Source organism: Podarcis vaucheri (assembly GCF_965113315.1).
Source record: "Podarcis vaucheri genome assembly, chromosome: 8".
NCBI classification, from domain to species: domain Eukaryota; kingdom Metazoa; phylum Chordata; class Lepidosauria; order Squamata; family Lacertidae; genus Podarcis; species Podarcis vaucheri.
In genome coordinates this window covers 31,588,274-31,613,216 of record NC_138766.1, presented here as the reverse complement: position 1 = coordinate 31,613,216, position 24,943 = coordinate 31,588,274, and the positions used below count along the sequence as shown (strand labels likewise).

Below are 24,943 nucleotides of genomic sequence, written 5' to 3'. Positions count from 1 at the left end.
AACTGTGCCCTACCAAGCCTCTCTAAGGTCTGGTCCGTGTGTTATGCTGAGCCAGGGTGTGGTCCACAGTGATCTTGCAAACATGGTTCTTCCAAGGTGGAAGTGGCACTCACTGTTCCCTGCTGGAGCTTTTTAGGTTTATGCAGGGCCAACAGCTAATCCACGGTTTGGCTTAGCATGTCATCCAAACCCAGGATAGTGCTGAAGGTGCTTCCTGCTTGACCATGATGGGCAGCCATAGGACAAACTGTGGACCTTCAGCATCTTCCAAGAGAGAAAGGGACAACTTTTGTTTGCAGTCGCTGGTATTGCTAGGAAATTCTGCTCTGTGAAGCCCTGGAGAGTCAGTGCTGGTCAGTGTAGACCAAGAGTGAGGAGCCGAATGCCTGGGGGCCAAACGCTACCATCCAGGCCTCTCTGCTGGTCTTCAAAACTCTACCAGCCCTAATTTGTCTTCTTCTCCAGTATCCCTGGATTCTGATAACACCTCCTGCTGGCTTGAATGGAGGACAGAGAGGGGTGTGTGAATGTGTGTAGAAACCAGCCTACTGTTTAAGAAGCCTTTTCCTAGCCCTCCCATCTCTGCTTAGCTGGAGGTGTCAAGGAGTGAACCTGGGGATCTATACTTTCTGCGTGTGCGGTACAAGCTCTGTTGCTATACTCCAACCTTTCAACCTAAAGACCCTCCATTTTCAGCAGTCCTCCTAACAACAACAACAACAACAACGATGATGATGTCACTTGAGCTATCTCTTCTTGATTCACCAGTTGCAGGGCAAAAGTAGCTTAGTGTCACCTCCAGTTTTTACATGGACAGGAACATATGGAAGCTGAAATGTGCATGGATCCACAGATGATCCTGCAGACCTTTTTACAGCCCTGTACAAGTGAACTTGGCCCGCCCACCTAGAGTTCACTGGGGTTTGCTAGCTATCTGATCATCCGAAGCAAACCTAGGGAAATGGCGGGTAGTTCACAATATGCAAGGCAGGGGTTGGGCATGTGTTGCTGCTGCAGAAAGCTTGAGGTATTGATCATCTATTTTTAGGTACTTGGTAGGAAAGGGAGAAAGCTGAGCAAATTGGTCTGTGAGGCCTTCGATTTGGGCTGCAGCAGAGTCGTAAATACAATGTCGGCATGCCAAGGCAAACACAACAGTATCTCTGAGAAGGATTACTGTATTTCTAACCATAAGTGCTTGCTGTCTGTAACCAAGGCAATGAAAGACCTGGAGCATTAAGCTATGTAAAAAAAAGGGGGGGTGGCATGTACTTTGCTGACCCAAACCCCGCGGTTGTGTTTATTCCTGACATTCCCCTCTGAATGTCACGGCACAAAGTGTGGTAAATGAGATCAGTAAAATCTTAATACTAATAAAAGAGATTCCTCTGACTTCACAAGGCATGGGTAACTAGCAGCCTTTGGGCAGCTATAGTCACCCGATACTTTAAAGGCTCTACATATTATTTTGCATCAGCATTGACTCAAAGAGAGGAAAGATAATTAATGACACTCTTGGTCACTGTTTGTAGTCTGTTGTAAATACAGCACGCTATCCGTCTCCTGTTACAGTCTTGCATCCTGATGAAGTGGATGCAAGATGAATGCACTGCATGTTATGGGAAGTCTATTTTAGCATGAGTGAAGAGAACAAATGCAAACGAAAGAGATTCTGTGGGACATTTTAAATTAGAATTTCAGGACATCCTCATTTATCTGGATGCCCTGGAGAACAATGAAGGGAGCTTTGTCTAAAAAAGGAGCTATTATTTTCATGAAGGTTACATGAGGAACTGTCTGCACTTTCAGCTACACTATTAGTGAATAGTTTTTGTTTGAGACGTTCATTTTTTATTTTACATTAAGGCTGCAACCGTGTACATAGGAGTAAGTCTCACTGAACTCGGTAGGACTTCCTTCTGCATAGGCATGTCTAGAAGTGCACTGCCTGAACCAAAAAATACCACTCCATAGCAACTATAGTTCTGTGGATTTTGGCTGCACGTTTTGAAAATGTTCGTTGCTTCCCTCCTTTTGGATTGTCAGCTGGCGTTATAGTGGAAACTGCCTTTTCTAGTGAGAGTTTTGCTATTTAAACAGATCTGTTTGATTCACTTCAGTCCCAAGGATCTCAGAGAGCAGCTGTACTTTAGCCTCACAATAAAGCAATCACATGAGGCAAATTGGGTAAGAAAGTGATAGGGATTTGCCTTGTCTTCTGAGAGCCTCATTTCAGAGCAAAGATCTGAACTTTGTTCTCTCACACCCAAGCTGGACACTCTAAAGTTATCTGCATTAATGAGTGTTTCAAGCAGAAGGCAATAGTTGGCATCATCTATATAGCCCTTGAGATGTTTCTTGGCTAGAATTCTCACCATCCCTGACCATTGACCATCTGGCTGGGGCTGATGGGGGTTGGAGTCTCTAGCATGACTTTCTGCATGATTCAGGCTTTGCAAACCCACACCACGTTGTGTGATCTTGTGATAAGCGTTGGCTGTTACATATAAACTGACCTAGAACTGGGTAGAATTTGCTACCCAGGACAGTGTTGGTGGCAACAGAGGCAATGGTATTTTGCAGAGAATTGTGTTGGTTGCCATCTTAAGACAGTGATGCTAACTAAGTATGCCGTCAGCTAGCTGCCCATTGACCACATTTATCTGTCCATAAAACTGGATACACTGTATGCACTGTATGTATGGGAACTTTTAAGAACTAAGCAGAACCAGAGTCTCATAATTCTTTGTTCTGAGTCATTTTTGAATCCAGCTAAGTGGGAGTGGGAATCTGCTGCTGAATCACAGATTAGCTAGAATTCAGCAATATGTATTGCTTCTTCTGTTAGTCCGCTAGATGTCCCATTTACAGCTAAACATGCTCAGTGAAAGAATTGGAGTGAGTTTCTGCATACCTAGGAGACCCCTGAGATATGCAAGAAAATCTTGGCTTCTTGGGGAGGAAAATACCCAAAGTTCTCGAAAAACTGGTAAGGACCAAGAGCTGTACTTGTGTGCAGAATTGCTGCTGTCGCTGAAGGTTGGCAGAAGAAAGCCCTACACAGTCACTTGGGTTTCCTCATAAAGGGAAGGGTGTTTAGGTATTTGCACCTCTGAGCCAAATTCTCATACAGGATTCAAACAAGATATTTCATGGCTCGAGCAGGGAGGCTTCAATGGCTGTCGGTGGAGCTGACTCCATGCAGCCAGGTTCCCTGACCCAAGTAAGGAGACCACTGTTCAAAAATATGTGTTTGCATCACTTGCTGGTTCAGTTGCGCAGATGCTCATTCATATATGCATCCGTGTTCAGGGGCCACATATCTGTTTTGCATTGCTTTCAGCGAGATTCATGTGGATCTCCTTAGCTGGATCAGAGCAAGACAGCAGGGATGGGAGGATATAGATATTAAAGTTTTGGTAAGCCCCACAGCATAAAGATCAGACTTACAAAGTGAAGTATTTAAATGCATCAATGAATTGTTCTGGTAATAAGGAGAGACTTACGGTATGTTACAGCACAGGTAGTCTACCAATCAGCAGTGAGAACATTATGTGTATCATACAGAACAATTTCTGCCAGTTACAAAAATCTAGATTTATGCATCCTCTAAGCCAAAATGTGATGTCATTTATCTTGGGCCAGTTTGTCTCTGACAGCTCATACTGTTCTTTTAAAACGACTATTTTCTTTCCGCTTCTTTATTCTGAATAATAGTGGAAATTCTTGTCCATTTTTAAGTGTTTATTCTTTGCCCTAAAGAAAATAATTAAAAATGAGAAGAAACATTTCTGTTGAGAAACATAGTTTCTGTACGGTTGGTGAAAATGACCCAACTTTTTAGTTTCAAAGGGGACAAGGCTAACTCTATCTGTTTGAAGTTTGTGTTTTTACACCCATTCATTCATCCATTCATTCATACAACCAGGCTGGATTAGTATGCTCCAAAAGAAGGGGAGAACTAAGAATGGATTTAGTCTGCATGAATGTAGTTGGCATATTAAGAGGCCCTTCTTAAGATGTGCCCCATTGACTAGGAAGTTGAAATTTCAGCGGGAAACCCTGTGACATGTACAGAGACAATAGCCTTTGAGGAATGCTTAAAAATCGTGGGAATAAAGTCTTGTTTCCCACTGAATGCCATCTAGCTCACTTCATTATTTATTTTTTTTAAGAACCATGGAGAATTGATGTTTAATCTACAGGTTCAAACAAACTGTGTACGTAGAAAAAGTCTTTGGCATTGTAATTTGTAATAGTAGAGTCTGGGTTTGTGCCTTCAGTATTTCCACCAGCTAATTCTTTATAGAGTTAAAATGACTGTGGAGTTTTCACATATTGCTACTCTTAACAAGACTATACTGAAGGGATCCTACTCTCAACCCAGCTCTAGTAGCTGGAGGTTTTCCATTCTAGTTTAAAAGCTGTGTGGAAGCTCCTTCCATTTAAAGTAGTCCGATCTTAAGTAATTACGTTTCACAGGCATAATGGGGATGAGAATGGGCTTCCTTTTGGTTTGTTCGGCTTTGGTCTGATCAGTCTTTTTTATAGCATTGAGTACTACGATGCCGGAGTACTAGTTATGCCTCCCATCTCTATTGCACGTCTGTTTGGGGGGACCTAATCCAGTACACCGGTTGGTTTAATCTGGCCCCTGTGGCAGTTTATTTCCTGGGGTAAAATCCTAAAAAAACCCCAACAACTTCAACCCTAAAAAAGGTCAATAACTTTGGTCGGCCTTCATGGCCCTTCACGTCATCAAATCTGGCCCTCTTTGAAAAAAGTTTGGACACCACTGTTTTAAAGCAATGTATTGGATCCATCATTAGTCATACTTGGAGCAGATCCATTGAAATTAATGGATATGACTCCTGGTAGATAGAAGTCATGCATCTGAGCCAGGTAACCACTAACATTTCATTGATCAGACAGGGATATAAGACATCAAGCAGCCCCTGAGATATCATGGACCCAAGTTGGAATAAATACAAAAACCTTGACCCTGGAAACCTGAGTCAAGCTATTGAGTACTGTTATGGAGTAGCTGTTGGTTCTCCCACCCCCAATAGGTTATGGGAATTTTATTCTAGATTGCTTATATGGGAAAAAGACAGAGTGTGGGCAGTTTCAACCACAGCAGATTTGAGTGGGTTCTTACCTCTTTTGTTTCTCTCATGCCCACATTTGCCCCCCACTCAGCTTTTTGCCTCCTAGCACCCAACAGCCAGTCTCCTTTCACAAGGAATTTCCTGGTTTGCCCAAGGGGATGAAGTTAGCTTTTCCACCACACATGTCTGGGTTTTTGGCATGGTAGTATTTAAATCCTAGTGAGATAATCCTTGCTTTGCTTGGTTCTCTGCCTTCCCTTTGGTTTCATAGTTTTCCTCCATGCACAGAAATGATGGTGTGGTCTTTAAAAGGAAGCCCCCTTCCAGTTTAAGAATTATTTTAAAATAGATAGCTCTATAGGAAAAGGGTGAGGGGGGGGTTAAATATATATATGACCAAAATCCTTTGACTTTGTAGAGTTTCCAAACACTTAGCTAGTCTGAGCTGGGAGGCAGAGGGTGGGGTCTGTCTCTTTCAAAGGATATGTAAGGGCATGTCACTGCTAATGTTCCACTGGAAAAGAAATGAGTGCCCCATGGAGTTCTGGAAATGTGATATGGTAGCTTGGTTGCCTCTCTCCTGCTCGCAATAACTGCTTCATCTGGAGTTGTACTAATGTGTGTTGCTCCCTGGTCGCTGTCCGTCATGTGCCTTTATGAGCTGACACCTTCTTCACAGCAAGGCTGCATAGAATCAGTCGGCTGGTGATCTCATAAATTCCTCAAGTCTGCAGCAGGATCATCGGCCCTTTGGCACACTAACCTACCTAAGCCAGAGGATAGTGTGCCAAAAGCAAAGCAACAGAGCAGACATCTCCTATCGGCACTTGGTAGCCCAGGTAAAAGCATAGTGTTTTAGATATTACAATACTGTTTCTCTTGTGCCACAACCTTTGGGCATATTCTGATAGAGACCTGGGATTTCTGAGTATGTGTACATTCAGATGTGCGTGAGGATCAGGGTAGAATGTGCTGGTGTGTGTGTGTGAGAGAGAGAGAGAGCAGTGTGAGAAAGCAAGCAACAAAAATGAAATCCAACTCCACCCTGAAATCTGTTTTGGGTTTTGTAAAGCTTGTTCACAGGCCTTTTAAATGAATAACAATCCTGTAGGCAAACAAACAAGCCAAGAGCCCAACCTTCACCCAGACTAGCACCACTTAGCATGTGTTGTTAATTAATGGACGTTGTTCAGAACGAAGATCCTTGGTGAGCATTCATATGGTCTGCTGGAAGGGACAGCCATAAAATTCCAAGGGAGGAATTCAACAATGCACTCTTCCGCTCTTCCCATCAGGGCAAAGATTTCTGCTTGCCAGGTGGAATGAAGCCCCTCTCCTCTTGCCATGTTCTGTTCTGGGGGTTCTCCTCACCCTCCAGAGGCAATCTTAGTGGGTTGGCACAGGGGGCAAACAGGGGGAGGAGAGGAGAAGCCCCATTGCACTAGTAGAACCCCTTGTATTGACATCCACCAGCATTCTGGCTTAGTTAAATCTGGCCCTGAGTGTTTGCACACGTAACGTCCTGATTCTTGCAGGGTGGTGGCACTTCTTTGTGTGGGCTCCATGTGACAAGCTGCTTGTATGCAGTGCTTCTCTTGTGCTGCCATGGCAAGGTCAACCTTCCCAGTGTGGCTTCTCTTTGGGGGACCAGAGGAGGAGGGATATTCCACGGGCATGGCTTGCCACAGGTGCATCCATGAAATTGCATTTCCAAGTGTGGTAAGCTCCATATTTGAAAGAGGCCAAGGCAGTCTTGCATGGTTTCTCCATCCCATGTGATGGCATAAAGGTGCTGCTACAGGGATTACCACATTCTGAAGCAAGTGAAGTAATGCCATCTCATGTAAATGAATCGCTTAATATCAGGGTCATAGATTGGAGTCCCACATTAGGCAAAAGATTCCTGCATTGCTAGATGACCCCCATGGTACCTACAAGTCTAAAATTCTGTGATTCTGTGAGGTGACCATCTGTAAGAATATTAAGTCTGGAGCCTTACAGGATCTGCAGCAGCAGGGTCTTGTCACCACTTCCTTCTGCAGTAAAGATACAGACTATCTGAAATCAGAATACCTGTTTGTTTCCTAACTGATCCCCATCTTTTTGCTGCAAAGAGAGTATAAATTAGAGTAAGAGAAAAGGGTTGGCGTGCTTTCGCAGGATCATTCATGAAGCCCCAGTCATCCCTGGACTGCATCACAGTCTTGAAGAGTGAGTGAAACATCTGGAACCTAATAAACCTATTGGCTATATGCCTGCCACACCTTTAAAATTAGACTGGCATTGCCTGGTTCATCTTGGAAGTGAATCTGAGTTGTCGTGCCAAAAGAGAAAATGCAACTGGCATGATTTTCCCGCCTAAAGCAAAAGACCTTAATAATCTTTTTTTTTAAAGGGGGGGGGGAAGCATTATGGTTGAGAGTGCATTTTTAAAAACTTCTATTGTTTGAGGCTGATAAACTTCACCACTGCATATTCAGATCCTCCCGCTTTGTAATGTAGAGTGAAACAAAGGCAGGCAGCTCCCTGGAAGAGTGAATTGAGAGACTTGCTTTTCTCCTGCCCAGGCCAACATTTTTCCACACTCTGCTGCTTCCAGACAACTTGGCAGGCCTAGTGGGCTCAGTGACTGGCAGCCTCTGCCCTGGAGATGCACAGGAATGAAGTGGCCGGGCATTCAGAACTCAGCACCTTCTCATGGCTCCTGCCAAGGCTGGGAAGCCATCACTCTTTATTTGCGTTAAAAACACATCATCCAGATTTTTGGTGGGGGGTGGAATATCTGACTGCCAAATAAAGCACACTGGTGGAATTATTGTTGGCCAAAGTGTTCTGCAAAGAGATCCCTCCGATCTCCCCTCACGAAACTCTTTGAGAACGGTTTGTACTTGATATGAACGTTTGGCCTTCTGTGATAATGGTTGTGTTTTGCCTGAGGGTTACAAGAGTAATGACGAACACACTGGCTTCTTAGGTTTGTACTTTGCAAGTGTCTCATAGTTCTAAGTAAAGACACATCAGCAAAGCCGTTTATTGATGATCTTGGTGTAGCTCCTGCGGTCAACAACATTGAGATTTAGGGCACTGCTCAAACAAGGTGTTTGTTTTCTGCTGTCCATAAATACTGTCTTAATCAAAATGCCACCCCAATCTGCAAATTCAATCTGGATTTACCATTTCCATGGAAAATCCACTGAAGTAAAATAAAAAATGTGGAACTGGGAAATCTGGCTTAAAGAGAGGGGGTGGGAAATCGAGGGACATTTTGGTGTGTGATATTGTGTGGGCAATGTGAAAAACTTTCATGTTTGAGTAGCACTAAATGCACAGTAAACTCTGATGGGGAAGTGAGCTTTATCTCAATACTGTTGTGGCAAACCACTTTCTAGAAGCTGTTTCATTTTCTTCAAATATACAGTGGTACCTCGCAAGACGAATGCCTCGCAAGACAAAAAACTCGCTAGACGAAAGGTTTTTCCGTTTTTGATTTGCCTCGCAAGACGAATTTCCCTATGGGCTTTTTTTTGCAAGACGAAAACGTCTCGCGACTTTGTTTCCTTTGTCTAAAAACAAAGACATGTTTTGTTTATAAAGTTAATTTATTTTCCCTTCAATTTTTGAACTGCTCTTTACAGTATGTGTGATTTTAAAGAGCAGTTAATAAACTGTTGTTGTACCAAATTTGGCTTTGTTTGGACTTTTTTTGACCATAGGAACGCATTAATTGATTTTCAATGCATTCCTATGGGATTTCATGATTCGCAAGACGAAAAATTCGCTAGACGACAAAACTTGCGGAACGAATTAATTTAGTCTTGCGGGGCACCACTGTATAAAAAAAATCATCAGGTTGGAAGCCCATCCCATAACCCTCTTGTATAATAACCACCCTATTTAATATTTCTGTGATAAATGGCAGCTGAAGGGGGTCATAGGATCCTGTGGACCTCCTCTCTGTTGACAGAAGGGGAGGTGGGTTAGGTTAAGAGACAGTGACAAGCCTAATGTCACCCAGTGAGCTTCGTGGTTCAGCAGGGATTTGAACCGTGATCTCCCAGTCCAGTGCTCTTAAGCTGCTACCATGATGCTTGCATGAGTTTTTAAAGCTGCCAGAGAGCACCAGAACAGAACAATCGTCTGCATCCTTTAAGCAAACAAACAAAAATCAAAAGATTCTAAAGCCATAATGTTTCTATCTGTGGCGGGATCTGCCCAGCTCTGGTTCTCACAGAATCTCCTGCTTTCCATAGATTTGTGACACACAATGCTTCAGTAGTTTTCCTCCTTGAAAGTACAATACAATAGGCACTTTATTCCAGGGATGGGGGATGAGGGAAGCGGAAGATAAAAAAGAACCGACACAGAACTGTCTGCCAGATTCCCGACTAGAGATGTCCATTGTCAGCCTCCACAACACAGCATGTGCTTCTTTCTGTTGATACCCTGTCCCTGCTTTATGACTTGGGGCGTTTTCGCCTCCTCCTGTCTGTGTCAAGTGCACGCAAGTTACAAGCTCACGAGGTTTAATGGGCCAGTGGTGCACTGGTGGGAGGAACTCTCGTAACTTATTAAATCTTCCTTGCTGGCTCACCAAGAGGTTGTTCTTATTTGCCCGTGTTGAGAATCAGACCTCAGTTCTTCAAGTTCATTAGCGGATACTATGCCACTCATTCTCTCTATGCCTAGACTACCTCACAGGGTGGTTGTGAGGATGAAATGGGGAGAGAAAACTACATACAGTGGTACCTCGGGTTAAGAACTTAATTCGTTCTGGAGGTCCGTTCTTAACCTGAAACTGTTCTTAACCTGAAGCAGCACTTTAGCTAATGGGGCCTCCTGCTGCCGCCGGGCCGCCAGAGCACGATTTCTGTTCTCATCCTGAAGCAAAGTTCTTAACCCAAGGTACTATTTCTGGGTTAGCAGAGTCTGTAATCTGAAGCGTATGTAACCTGAAGCATATGTGACCTGAGGTACCACTGTACAGCACTCTGAGGAACTTGGGCAGTGTGTGTGTGTTTAGAAAACAACAACAACTGGGTTTTGTGTGGCTGGAATGTCACCATTTTACAAAGCAAAGAGTCGTATCTGCTGCTATCATCACTGGCCCCTAGCAGGTTACTCATGAAAGGACTGCGGCCCTCAGACTGTCAATTCCTTTGGACTTAAAACCATGCATATGGAGAAAAGGAGGAAAATGGTATTAGAGATAGACCATTCTTTCTGCCTTTAAATTTTTATTATTAATAATAATCTTGGGAAATTAGTCACTTGCTTAAGCTTCTGCTTGAGAGGCTTACATCATCCTTTTTTTGTTTGAGCTCTTACTGCTCCTCCCTCCTTTTTCCTGTTACTGTCTAAACATGAGTGAGATAATTGGATGACCTGTTTAGGGTAGTTTAGAAACGGCTCCTAATAGAAGCGAGCAGGCATTTCTCCTTTACTCAGAGGTGATAGTTTCCTTGGTAGCTATAATAATAAACTCTCTGTGTACGTAGGTGGCACTAGTTGGGGAGGCGGGGGCAGAGAAAGAAAAGTTAATCATTCTGGTATATGATAGCTCAATGTACACAAGTGTACGTGCCTGGGAGCCTTTCCCCCGCCTCCTGCTATGACAAAAAGATTCTGGTGAAAGAATGGATGCTTAAGTTGTTTTCTGATGAATAACTGTTGTCTGGGGGAGAGGCAGATGAAGGGTGCTAGTTTTTTGGGTTTTTTTGTGGCCAGTTTTGTTAGCCTTTAAAGAAGCCATTGTACACAATCTCATGGTGCTGCATTAGTTATCATCTCTCTGTTTGCTCCATGGCTGCGCACCCACCCACCTACCACTGTCTTGCAATGGACGTCATTCACCCTGTTTACTTTATGAGGCCGGATGGAATACTCCCTGCGTTCCCACCCCTGCCTCTGCCTGGCCTCTTTCCCTTTGGCATTTTAAAGCTGTCACTTCATATCCCTCTTGAATGTTTCTTTCATCTCCTTGCCCTGATTTTTGTTTTAATGAGTAATATAAAAAAAATAGCAGGCTCCTGTTTTTATATAGCTACTTTTGTGGGCTAACAACCCACATCATGGTGTCGTTTCATGGAGGAGTATGCTGAGATTAGCCTGAAGGTTGGAAGAGAGCTGCAGCTCAGTGGTTAGAGCATCTGCTTTGTGGTCCCCGGTTCAATCCTTGGCCTCGCCAGGTAAGGCTGGGAGGAGCTGCTGCCGGCCAGTGTCAACAGCACTGATCTAGCTTGAACAATGCCCTGACTCAGTACAGTGGTACCTCAGGTTACAGATGCTTCAGGTTACATATGCTTCAGGTTACAGACTCCGCTAACCCAGAAATAGTGCTTCAGTTTAAGAACTTTGCTTCAGGATGAGAACAGAAATCATGCTCCGGTGGCGTGGCGGCAGTGGGAGGCCCCATTAGCTAAAGTGGTGCTTCAGGTTAAGAACAGTTTCAGGTTAAGAACAGACCTCCGGAACGAATTAAGTTCTTAACCCGAGGTACCACTGTATAAGGCATCTTCCTGTATTGTATATTGTAGCAACCTAAACATTAAAAGAAACAGAGTCTTCAAAGGATGGGAAATAACTGGCCATGTGAGTGATCAGTGCTACCAGTTCTGAGCAAATGGAGGGAAAGTGGTTTTTTTCAGTAACGGTCCCTCTTGTATTTAACTCGCTTGTTTGCCACAGGTACCCAGGAATTCCATGCAGGTGAGTGAACGGGCAGGATCCCCCATCCCTGACTAGTTGTCTTAGTTTCTATGCAAGCTGCAGATACAGTGAAGTCTTTCTTTATTCACAGCTCGTGAGAAGCTGCAGCAAGGTGGCAGGGAGGGAGACCCCTTCCCACCCACCTCTATTGGTCCACTTTGTAGCCTGTTAAAAGGACTAGCATCCTGCATTTCCATTCTTGCTGCAGAGGAGAGGGCTCTCCCCTACACACTCCATGTCCAACTGTACAGCACAGACGACTCGCCTCCTAGCAAGCTAATAACATTTGCAGTCCAGTAACTTGTGGGCTTACTTAAAAAAACTGTTGTAACTTTCTTTATTTACCCCATTCTTTAGCAGGATAAAAGGCTCCTGGAGCTGTGTACGACAGTCCCTGCCCTCAAGTTTATAATCTAAAATGTATGACAGGCAAGGAAAAAGCAGTGGGGAGGGAGGAGGAAAAAGGTAAACTCAGGTTCCAGTATATATGTTTGCATTCATCTTGAGCATCTTTAACATTTCATGGGAACAGTGGCTCTCAGCTTGTGGTGCCTGGTAAACCAGTCCAGCAAACTGAGGCCATTTTAGCTCAATGGCCAAGTCCTGGTCAAAGGAAAAGAGGGAAGACTCTTATTGATTCCTGTTTATTGGCGTCCGTGGGTCTTTTTTCCTGGCACCCAAAATTATTACTGACATTTTGTCTTACCCCCCCCCTTCTGTCTTTGGTGCATTTGTTCTAATTAAAAGCTGGAAACCTGAATGGTTCTGCTTGACTACTCAAACTAAATGTTTGCTTCCTGTTCACCCAGCTGTAAATCAGAGACCTGGCATGTTAGGTTTTGGATAAGCCAAAGGTAGTTAGGCTTGGTGCTTTAACTCCCCATAAAATGCAGGCAGGAGAAAGTGGTGTGCTATATATACATATGGCCGAGGGTAGAACTTTGAAAAAGAGAAAGATTTCAACAGTTGAGTAGGTTTTCAAGTAACAATTATCATAGAGCAGATCTATGCTTTGGGTGTGAATTTGGTTGCTACATAGGAGTAAATAGATACCCCCTAGCACAGGGGTGGGGAAGCAGTTGCCTTCCAAATGTTGGTAGACTGAAATTCCCATCTGTTCTAGCCAGCATGGCAGATTGTCAGGGGTCACTCATCTGTGATAGCTAGCCCTCCTAGAGAATCAGACTTGCCAGGCTATGCTCTCACCTGATACCTTCTATGCAATTGGGTGTTCCTTTATCACATATTAATCGTGGCTCATCTCTTCCTAGTCTGCCAGTCTTTTTGGAAAGACAGATTTGGCTAAATACATTTTTATCTGCTTATACAGTCCTGTTTAACTCACATGATAGCATCTTTATTTGGTCATATGTGTTTGTCTCAAAGCTGGATATGATCTTTGTTAATTTGTGTTGATTCATTCTTCTGTATTCATTTTGCCTTGTATCCTGCTGATAAACCTAATAACAAAGAATTGGGACTTTTTGGCTGGCAAGCTTCAATTGACCATATTAGTTGAGCTTCTGTTGAGTAGTCCAAGGGGTCCAGTTTTCATTTGTTGAGAGAACATATTTTAATCAGTAGTAGTATGAGTGTAAAGATAAACCAACTTAGTTGTTCTATACTATCTTTGGTTCTGGTTCTTGCAATAGTGAATAAAGCATTTAATCTTGAACATAGCCTCTTACCCTTCTCAAGAAGACACCTGTGTTGATATTTTGGTAATATGCAAATTTATTTAAATGTAGCTATGTTATCAGCGAAAAGTCTGATTAAAATCTCTTAATTAGCTGACAGCCCTACTTAGAACATAACAGTATTCTGTTATTTGTGGTGCTCTCTCAAGCTTTCTCTCCCCTGGCTCATCAAATCAGCATAACTTCACCTTCAAATAAGAATACTTATTAATTAAAGGCAACAGGAATGCAGGTTGTTGGTTTTTTAAAAATAAATAAATAAATCTATGTTTGAGGCTCATACAGTGGTGCCTCGCAAGACGAAATTAATTCGTTCCACGAGTTTTGTCGTCTTGCGATTTTATTCGTCTTGCGAAGCACGGTGTTGGGAAAGTTTTGGAAAAGCTTCAAAAATACCAAAGTCTTTAAAAACCTCAAAAAAGGCTACCATACCGTGTTCTATGAGTTGCTCCTCGAAGTCAAGTCGCAACTGTATTAACGGTGTTAAGAAAAAGGAAACAAACTTGCAAGACGTTTCCTTCTTGCGAAGCAAGCCCATAGGGATAATCGTCTTGCGAAGCAGCTCAAAAAACAAAAAACCCTTTTGTCTTGCGAGTTTTTTGTCTTGCGAGGCATTCGTCTTGCGAGGTACCACTGTACAGTCATTCCAGATTGACTTGACTTTATTCATTTTCAGCATGGTAATCAACCATATAGTACCTTATTTTAAGATACATTGAACTTTAAAAAAATTACTTCGCAAATCCACTCCCTGCCCTTGTTTGAATGAGTAAATAATAAATCCTTCTAGTACTGTTAGAAACTAGTACTGATTTGTGTTTGAGGCAGAGAGAGACTGGAGCTTCATCCTCTGCTGTCATAGTTTGGCTTTTTCCGAAAAGGAAAACTGCTTTCTCCTTCGTATAAACTGTCTGCTGTTAAAATGACTTTCCAGAAGCCACCAACCATCAGCTTGTTTAGGATGGGCTGTAACCATTCATTGCTATGTCTATGTGTTTTTTGCACTACGTATACATTTTCCTCAGAGAGAAGAGAACTCTTGCAATTCATCTACAGCTATCTGGCTCCTCTGGAGTACAGGACTGGGCAGTCTAATGGCTGCCAGCGTGCTTTGCTTAGGGCCACGTGAGCCAAGAAGTAAAGCGTTCTGGGCCTTTGTGAAGGCATCCAAGAATGACAGCCTATACAGCTTGTCTGCTTCCCACTGACTGCCTAGTTTGGCTGACAGCTTCAGTACCGAATGTGCCAGACAGCCATGTATACAGAAAGAAAGAGAGCGAGAGACAGGCAAAGCATGTTTTGTCTGTAAATGGAAACGGCATATTTTTAAAAAGAGGTATGGGTTGGCTCATGTTATGAAGTTGCAGAGCCATATGCAGAGCTGGGGTGCTGCTCTGTAATGGTGGACGCAGAGCTAGGTCCAGTGCTCGCATTACTCTGGTGGGATGGGAACCTTCAGTGGTGCACAGCTCCTTCCTGAGAAGCCTGACCACGCAGGGAGAACATGGTCCAAAGCTCCTCCCCATGGCAGGGTTAACCCAAGCTCCTGAAACATGAGGCTGGCATGGACAAGCCACATTGCGGCCCTTTCTGTAGGATCTAGGGGTGTCGCTTAATCCCATGGTGGCTCAGGAAGCAGTGGGGTTGCAGGGCTATCATGATAATGTCGCTGGGGGCCTTCCAACCTGGGAAGGTAGCCCATCTAGGAGAAGGATAAGATCCCCATAAAGCAGGGATCTTACACCCTAAATCCATGTCTCTCCAGATATTGCTGGACTCCAATTCTCATCAGCCCCAGCCATCATAATCAGGAATGATAGGAGTTGTAGTCTAACGAGGTCTGGAAGGTTCCCCAGCCCTGCCATAAAGAAGCCTATACTCTTATTGTACCCCAACCTCTTTCTCTCTGTTTTTTAAGGATATGAGGCAATTGAAAGTGATGGGGTGTGTGTGTGAAGGCTGCCATTTTGACTTTTGGCTTTGACAGTGTCCGTGGCTGCTGTCATTGTGTTTTTAATGCCACATTTGTGCAATGATCCCCCCCTTACTCGCACCGAGCATTCTTACTTCTTTAAAGAACCCGAGTGTGTCTGAGATGGAATATATTGTGCTGAAGTTCTCTCCTCTGTTTTCTCCGCAGAATCTTATGGCAAGAGCTCTCTACGATAACGTTCCAGAATGTGCAGAGGAGCTGGCTTTCCGCAAAGGAGACATTTTGACCGTGATAGAACAGAACACGGAAGGGCTGGAAGGATGGTGGCTTTGCTCCTTACACGGGCGGCAAGGCATTGTCCCGGGCAACCGTGTGAAACTTCTCATCGGCCCTGTGCAGGAGAGTCCCTCTAACCAAGACATGGCCAATTCGGGATCTGTACACCAACCCTTTAACCAGTCAAAGATCTACCAAGTGCCTAGTGCTCATGTTTCTCCTCGGGATCCGGTCTACCAAGTGCCTCCTTCTTACCACAGCCAGGGGATCTACCAGGTACCCACCGGCCATGGTTTTCAGGGCCAAGATCTCTACCAAGTGCCTCCATCTGGGCAAAGGAGTTTTGGCGGAATGGATACCTCCCCTATAAGCAACAAGGTGGGTCCAAATTATCTTGAGGCATCTGTTTCAAAACCGTTTCCTTTGGAACTATAAACCTAAACATCTTTTAAAATTCTGTATAGATTGTCTGTAATCTACAGGGGATAATAGAACGAGTTGAGTCTGTAGGACTCAATCTTCTGCCTTGCTTAGGACCAGTAGCTGAGTCAACTTTTGGTCAGCTTGGATATTTGTCCCTCATTGAAGTGGTCCCATATAGTCCCTGACACAGCATACTAGGAGAAGTTCCTTCTTTTCCATACTGTGATACAAGAAGAATCGAGCAGTGATGGATTCTGAGAAAATGGTGAATGAAGAATCCCTGATTAGTTGCTAGTAAACTTGCAGGTTTTATTTGGCTTATTTATTTGGCTAATCAACTAAAGTTAGAGTTCATTAATTGGTGGTCTCTGGTGAAAGTGTAAAAGCTTTAAGCAGCCTAAATTCTTGTGCACGGGGGCTACAAAATGTGGTACAGTGGTACCTCAGGTTACATACGCTTCAGGTTACATACGTTTCAGGTTACAGACTCTGCTAACCCAGAAATAGTACATTGGGTTAAGAACTTTGCTTCAGGATGAGAACAGAAATCGGGCTCCGGCGGTGCAGTGGCAGCAGGAGGCCCCATTAGCTAAAGTGGTGCTTCAGGTTAAGAACAGTTTCAGGTTAAGAACGGACCTCCGGAACGAATTAAGTATTTAACCTGAGGTACCACTGTACTCAGTATTTCTCATGTGGTCACAATAGACCTCTATTCTGTTAGGCAGCTTTGCCTATTATTAAAACCACGCAAGTGCCAACATTATGTAAAGGCAGCTTTTTGTTTAATGAGTTTAGAGGATGTATTTTAAGAAATGGCGCCAGATGTGTGACAACAGTGCCCGACAAGGAGAAACAGGAAATCTAGGTAATCTTTGATTTGAAAGGGTGACTCAAACATTAAACCTGGAGCAAATAAAAGTGACACTTGACATCTCTCTGCAGGGTTACGTGCCCATTGCATGAGTCAAGGCAATTGCTTCTTGAAAGTTAGTGGAAGGCCTGCTCTATAAAAAAAATCCTTTGCATTTCATCTGATACGGAGCAGCTGGAAGGCTGGGCTATCAGTAAATCCCCTGTAATATTTAGAGCTTGTTGCTGAGCCCTTATAAATGTGTCTCGGTGATGTACAGCAGACAGGGATACGCGAGCAGGAAGTGCATGTCTGGAAGGTGCCATGGTTTAATCTTTCATTGCAGTTGATGTTGGCAGGAATTCTGGCTCTTTCCTTTTAAAACTAAAGCTGCAATCCTTCTAGCTTGTCCTCGATTCACGCCCCATTCACTTTAAGGTACTGACAGGCAGATAAGTCTATTTCCAGCCTGTGTCAGTTTTACATGAGTTCATTCATAAGACTGCTCTCTTCTTTTTGCATCCATCTACAATTTTCTATTTAAAAGCATGGGGGTCTGCATTATCTTTGAATGCATTTTCTACAAAAGACATATTTTCATATATGTTTTCTCCAAAAATATGCATTTGTGTATGCATTTTAACCTGCTTTATGCATTTAAAACACACATTTCTATATATGCATTTTGGCGCTTTTACGATACGATATATCTTTATTGTCATTGTCCCATGCAGGACAATGAAATTGAAAAACTACATAAAAACTACATAAAAACTACATAAAAACTACATAAAACTACATAACTACATAACTACCACAAAACTACATAAAACATTCAAAACCCCCTAAAAACTCTAAAACCCCATTTTAAAATACACTATACTATAGAAACCCCTTATGCTGTGTTTAGAACCAGAATTGCATTTGCATAGAAACTGTTTCTCAGGCGGCTTGTCCTGGCCTTTATAACCCTATACCTTCTTCCAGAAGGCAGAAGCTGAAAGAGATCATTTCCGGGGTGCGTACTATCCTCTGCTATCTCTGCCGCTTTCTTATGGCACCTGGCAGCATAGATTTGATCTAAGGTGGGAAGAGTGCACCCAATTATTCTCTCTGCAGTCTTTACAACCCTGGATAGCATTGTTTTTTCCCTGGCCGTGCAGCTCCCAAACCACACACACAGACCATAATTTAGTACGCTCTCCATAGTGCAATGGTAAAATGCCATCAACAGGTCCTTTGAGAGATTGTTTTTCCGGAGGATTCTCAGAAAATATAAGCTCTGCTGTGCTCTCTTCACCAGGTCTTTGCTGTTCTCTCCCCAGGTTAGGTCGTCTCTCAACTCCATTCCCAGAAATCGAAACACCGAGACCTGTTCCACGCACTTCCCCTCAATAATAAGTGGCTGAATATTCAGTTTACATTTCCTAAAGTCCACAATGATCTCTTTTGTTTTCTTTAAGTTAAGGAGTAAGTTGTTTTTCCTGCACCACTCCCCCAACTGCTCAAATTCCTTCCTATAGGCCGCCTCCCCCTCTCCAGCCGTGATTAAACCAACCACCGTTGTATCATCTCTGAACTTAATTATCTTATTACTGGGGTATTTGGGGGCACAGTCAGCTGTATAGAGCGTATATAAAAGCGGGCTCAACACGCACCCAAGACCGCAAAATTCAGAGCAGTGTAAAAACTGAAAGCTAACTGCTTTCTGATTGATGCATTAGTTTGGGAAGTGTGAACTGAACCAGGTCAGTTGACTTTTTTAAAAAGCCAAACAAAATTGTTCAGCATCCTCACTTTTAGGTTGCTCGAACTAGCAGGAGCTTGTGTGGACTCTTATTTTCCATTGGGACTCTTTAGAAACATTTTCCTGGTATTCTGATGACTAGTTTTGGTGTGTTCCCCATCCCTTCGTTTTCTAATGGCAGAGAAGGAGTTCCAAATGAATTCATTCACATATTACTCAAAAGCAGAATTGCAAAAGCTATTAGTCCAGCTGCCCAGCAAGATTTGTATCTGTCTTATATACAGCATATATTAGGAGGTACCTAACAGTGAACTTGGAGCTTGCTTGCTTCCTTGATGGGACTCAAAAGCAGAGATGGACTCAACGAAGGCCAAGAGATGGACCAAGAGACAACTGTTGCAAACTTTGTGGAGCAAGATCCCATGAATGAAGGGATACTGTTTGATATGCAATGATGGCTGCCATGTGAGAGCAATGCTGGATCCTTGTAGGCTGAAATGAAGAGCCTGTGACCTTCCAGATGTTGCTGGACTCCAACTTCCACCAGTCCCAGTCCACATGGCCAATGGTCATTGGTGGTGGGAGCTGTGGTCTAACAATGCCTGGAGGACGTAGGCAAGATGAGTCCAAGCACTGATCTCACACACTGTGAATGGTTCAAAGCCAGGTGGCTTATGAAGTCCTTTGTGCACTGCTATATGTGGCTGCTGAAATGTGTCCAGTTTAGTGAGTTGCAGATTGCTTGATTAGAAATGATGTAGATAAGTTAGGATCTTTATCACAGTGGTTATCTTGGGTGTTGTTCTGTTGCCTATTCCACCATTTTCCATGCCTGGAGAACTGGAAATACCCACTCTAGGGCTTTTGGCATTGAGGCAAACTTGGATAGCTCACTAGCAACATCCTTCGACCTCATGCTTTGGAATTGTGTATCTTTGTCCTTGCTTCATGAGCAATTGCAAAAGCTTATTGCTGTTACGTTTGTTTATTTTAATGTATTTATGTACCTTCAGCGGTAATACCTGGGCAGTTCGCAACAATACGTTACAATGCTGATAAAATAAACACATCAAAATACATCACGGTCCACAGTAGACTAGCTCAGCTCTGTATTAACAGCCCTCAAATGCCTGAGTGAACATATGGGTCTTTAGCAAACATTGAAAGCCTGGGTTGAATAATTCTCTGCAGCAGCATAGGAGGTGCTATAGGGAAACTAGCACTGAGTGGTTTAAACAATCAATCACAGGGAATGCTGGGGCTTGCAGCTCTGTGGGAACAGGGGGTCTCCCAGCAGCTCTCAACACTTTTAACCATCTACAGTTCCCAGGATTCTTTGGGGTAACACATGACTGTGTTTAGCACGGTATGACATGGCTTTAAATGTACAGTTTTCATCACGTAGATATGTTAGGAGGGGATTCCAGGTACAAAGGAAACCAAAGGGCTGCTTGTTGTTGTTGTTTTCTTGCCCAGGCCTCATAGAGGTAGAGTCTACAGCAGTCATGGGACAATGCCAAACCTTGAAGTTTCTTTTAACAGGCTGTTAGCAAGGCCAATATGATTACACTTAAGGGAAAAGTTTGTTGTAACTCTAGAGTAGTTAGGAAAAGCTCTGAAAACAAGAAAGGAAGGGAAACCATCTTCAAACCAATTATGTTGGGCAGTTTTTTAAAAGGATAATCTTCAATGCTTTCATGTTTTTCTTTAAAAAAAACTAATTAAAAAAGGATTTTTAAAAATCTGTTGTGCCTTCCCTCCTCATCTAAACAAGGCAGCCTCTCATCTTAGATCCTCATCCTCAGGAGATCAGTAAAACAATCTTTTAAGTATTTAAGGGAGCTTGGCCTAGTGAACAGTTGAGCTCTAGGTTTCCTTGACGTCTAATGTGATGAATATCTTTCCTTCAACTGGCGGCACCTGTCCCCAGCAGATTAAGTGAACCGCTGTGCCTTCTCTCCCTAATACAGCCCATGCTTACAAGTGTTCTGTGTGTCTTGGCAAGGCTTGGGAGTTAAAAATATTCCATCTAGCATGATCTCAAAGACCCGTATTAATAGCAGAGGGTCAAAATATCTACAAGGCTTGTGGCTGCCCTGCAAATGGGCAAGTCCAGCCTTCTCGCAGGATTTTTCCATACAATCAGCTCGTAGCAAAAGTGAGTGCTTGCTTATTGCTCTGTTGCACGCACTACAGATAGTTTTCTTCAAGAGTGTGGCGCTTGTCTCATTTCCCCAGCACTGGGTGTGTTATAATTTGTACATGAGAAAGCACAGTCCTTGTCCTATGTAGCATTGCCATGTGGAAATGTAGATGCCTAAACGTCACAGGCCCCTCCAGGACAGTGTTCGAAATTAGCCAGGCGCCAGGTGTGCTTTGCACCACTTTTGACCAAGCGAAGATGCCTGGGCGCCAGACATCTCCGCCATCTGGAGGCGCATGCCTGGGGATCATTGGATCTGGACCGTTTTCACACACTAATACCACATCCTGTCGAATTCCATCAGTTATATTTTATCTGCACAATCGGAATGAATTTCAGGAACCAAAATGCTTTTTCTGTGCAGCCTGAACAGGAGCAGTCAGCCTTAAGAATAAGAGGTTGGAAGAGGCCAATGGATATGTGGATTGTCCCTGGATCAAGTGACTTTTCCTCTCAAAGTTCTCAAACTAGCTCAAGGTTGTCATCTGAACTAGCCAGACGTTTAACTGAGAATCAATCCCAGTCAGTACGTTGTTTGGAAAATAAGACTTTAGAGTTGTCTTTCCCCAAAATGGCAACTAGCCAAAGTTTTGATGGGGAAGGAAACAGTGGGAAGCAACGAGAGGAGGAGGGCAAGGTTAAAAAAAGGATGCATAGGTGTGTGTACTGATGTGCGAATGAAACAGTAGAATTCTGAGGTGGCAGAATGGATTGTACCACTTCAGGATGCTGGGGGGGGGGGGTTCACAATTCTTAAAAAGTTGCCGGAAAGACACAATTAGCACTGCAGGGTGCCAGAACCAGACTAGAACCGTTCTTTCAGCTATGTGGGTTTTTGTTTTTTGTTTTCTTAACTAGAAGGGAATATTTTTATATGTGGGGTGGCATTCAGACTGGTGACCCAATAGTCAGAAATAATACAGTCCACTTCGGTTTCATTTTGGTTGGGGAAAAGAAGTGCAGCTCTTGGGCCTTGGACTGTTGAAAATCTTCTCTTTCATACACACTTCCCTCTCTTTCCCTCCTCTCTTGCATCCCAGTTCCTGCTAGGATATTTCCAGTTGACAAATCATCTCCTATTTTTCCAAAGGCAGGAGGGAACCTGGTTACTTGTTCACTGTTTTGAACTTGATTCTAAAATGTTCTCATTTGCTAAGTGACTTCTACAACCTTTTCTCCAGATTAAGCGACATAGTTGGAAGTCAGCTAATCTGCGGAGAGAGGAACATGGGAGTTGTTTCACAAAATCAGTTTGTGCCTTCTCCCCAAAGCAGCAGGTATCTATGGGGGGGTTTGTGGTTCCAAGAAGCTTTTGAAAGAGGTGCCTACAAAGTGAGTGCTCATCAAGCTGTTTGCAAGCAGCTAATTCCCTCTGTGCAAATACGGTGTGTTTTGCTGCCGCGCAGTTTCCATTAAATAAGCACTGAGCACCATAAACCCCATGCTAACGCAGCAGTTACTGCTGGCAGACATGGTAAGGCAGGTCAAAGAGACGTCTCAAGGCAGGTGATTAGAGTGATGTCATGACTGGGGAATGCTAAGGCCATTGCTGTATCCACTTCTCTTCAGGAACTGAAACACCACTCTGAAAAGAAATGGTCTCAAATTGACTGACAAAAAATAATGGATGGCTTGAATAAGCCTTTGTTTGAATCCCTCGCTGGAAATGATCCTTTGACTGAATCTCTCATCAGAAGCAAGGTTTTCAGTCATGGTTGTTCACTGTGCAAAAATTACCTGAGGGGCTGATTCAAACAGTCAGTTTTTCATAGGTCTAATCTGCTCTAGACATTCAAAGCAACTGTAGTTTTTGAAGGGTGCTGGGAGTCGTTGGGAGAACGTTATTCCCCTCACAGAGCTACAATTCCTTGGGAAGAGGGATTGATGGTTAAACCGATCTCTGAATTGAAGTCCTTTGGGGGGAATAGGGGGTCTCTCAGCACCCTTAACAGACTACAGTACCCAAGATTCTTTGGGAGAAGCCATGAATGTTTAATAATGTACGGTCGTGATCTATAAATTATAGAATAAATAATATTACCTGGGGCAGAAAAAGCACTTCTGCAAATCAGCACCAGAGATGTTGTGTTTCTCAAATCAGTCTTGGCCTGAACCACAACAACTTTAATCTTTAGTGAACGTGACGCAGGAAATGCAATGTTGTTGACTCTTTGGCATAGATATATATCACTGTTTCATACGGCATTGTTTGGTACTTGGTAATGGTTGCTCTAGAATGAAGTGTAAAGTAACATTGCTGACTTTCTGACATAGTCTTCCAGGAGTGGCTTGGCTTGGCAGGAGGCACAGAGCCACGCCAATAGCCTCCTGGCAGGGGTGCTACTGTGGTGAGGGGCACCACACCCACTCTGCACAGCCCTAACCACTCTGCAACCTGCCCTTCCTGGTAAGTGGCACTGCTGCCTGGAGGCTGTTGCTGTGGCTCCATCCCCCTGGATGAGCTGCCCCTGTAGTCTTCCACTATTGCTTCATATACCTTTGATGCTAACTGCTAGAAACAAAAGATTATCCTAACAGCTGTTTCTAGACAAACAGCTGTTAGGGTAGTTCTTTGTTCCTAGGCTCTGCAGGATGAAATAGCAAGTTTACAGGCATGTGCGTGCATGCACACACATTTTAAAAAGGGTACTAACTTAGAATCCCTGCTATGCCAAGTCAGTGGGTGGATTTAGCTGACATAATTCAGTGGAGGAAGTAAGTTCTCCCCAGAGGCACTGTCTTCTTGATGATGATGATGATGATGATGATGATGCAGATGATGATGCACATTTTAGGGCCAAGACGTGACATCGAAAACAGATTCTGAGGCTAAGCCAGCCTTTTATTTAAGCACTCACCTTGTCACCAATGGTAATGAATTGCATTCAGACCCGTGCACTGAAATCCATGCCAGTGAGTTAATGGGCTGGTGGGAGGGAAATGAGGCACTCCATCCCTTCTCTGTACCCAGCATAGAAACCAAGTAGGTGCCAGTGGAATGTGGCGTTCTCTGTCCCTCCCTTACTAGCACATTAGTGGTGTTGTTTTTAATTCCACACGGAGGGACTTTTGTTTAACTTATAATATTTCAAGCTTAGTAACTTTTGTGGGCTCATTAAGCCGTGGCTCATAGTTAAGTCCTGGTCAAACCTAGTACAAATCGATTGTGCAGTCTCCTAAATCCAACACTTCTTATTTTATTATTTGCAATGCGTTTTTGCAAAATGCTTCCCTACCAAGTACTCAAAGCGTAGTCCAGCAATCTGAAAAGCAAACTGAACCATGGTGCCATAACATGCTCAGATCACATAAACACAGAAAACATGGGAAAAATTCAGGCAAGCAATTAACAGTTGTTGTTTACACGAAACCTCCATCATAGTCCAGGCCTTTCAGCCTTTGGTAAGCAGAAACAACCCCCCTCCCCTTCTTCATCCAGAGTTGGCAAATAACTCTCACAGTAATGAGTCTATTCACCAGGTTGTTCATGTTCACATGTCCTTCCTTCCAATTAAGCTGCAGTCCCAGTCTCCATTGAGAAGGAAAACAATAACAGCAAGCAAGATGTATTCCAGAAATATTCTCCCTCTGGCTCATTATTGTTTTTATGCTGTGGTTCACATGCTGCTGAAAAAGTCAAAGGCTTTGGTTATGGTGAAAGCAGCTTAGGCTTGTTTGTTCTATATGCACAAGGCATGTTAACATCAAAGGGAGAAAAACATCTGCACTATTTGAAGTTTGGTTGTGAACCATATTCCCCCCCCCCCATTTGAACACCACTTTTTTTTTTAAAGCGCCCTCATTTTACCCTTGGTCACATAATGCCCCAGTTTCCTGCAGCATGCAAGTTTATTTTAGAAAAGCAGGCCTCTGAAGAACAACTTGCAGTTTCATTTTAACTATACAGAGGATGCAAAACTGGCTGTGTCTCTAGTGTGGAGGGTACTCTGGTTCAGTCTTCACATTCGAAATGTCTCCTACCTCTTTGAACAGAAGGTGAA

At 43.4% G+C, this 24,943-nt stretch overlaps 1 protein-coding gene across 2 annotated transcripts in view; it reads left to right on the top strand.

The window, feature by feature from the left end:
• The window catches only part of NEDD9 (neural precursor cell expressed, developmentally down-regulated 9), a 60,768-nt gene that overhangs the window by 7,446 nt on the left and 28,379 nt on the right, over positions 1–24,943 (top strand). For both annotated transcript variants that reach the window (XM_082234300.1, XM_082234301.1), the window contains exon 2: positions 15,651–16,097. In XM_082234300.1, the coding sequence (XP_082090426.1) occupies positions 15,651–16,097 (447 nt within the window). The remainder of the gene's footprint in view (positions 1–15,650; positions 16,098–24,943) is intronic.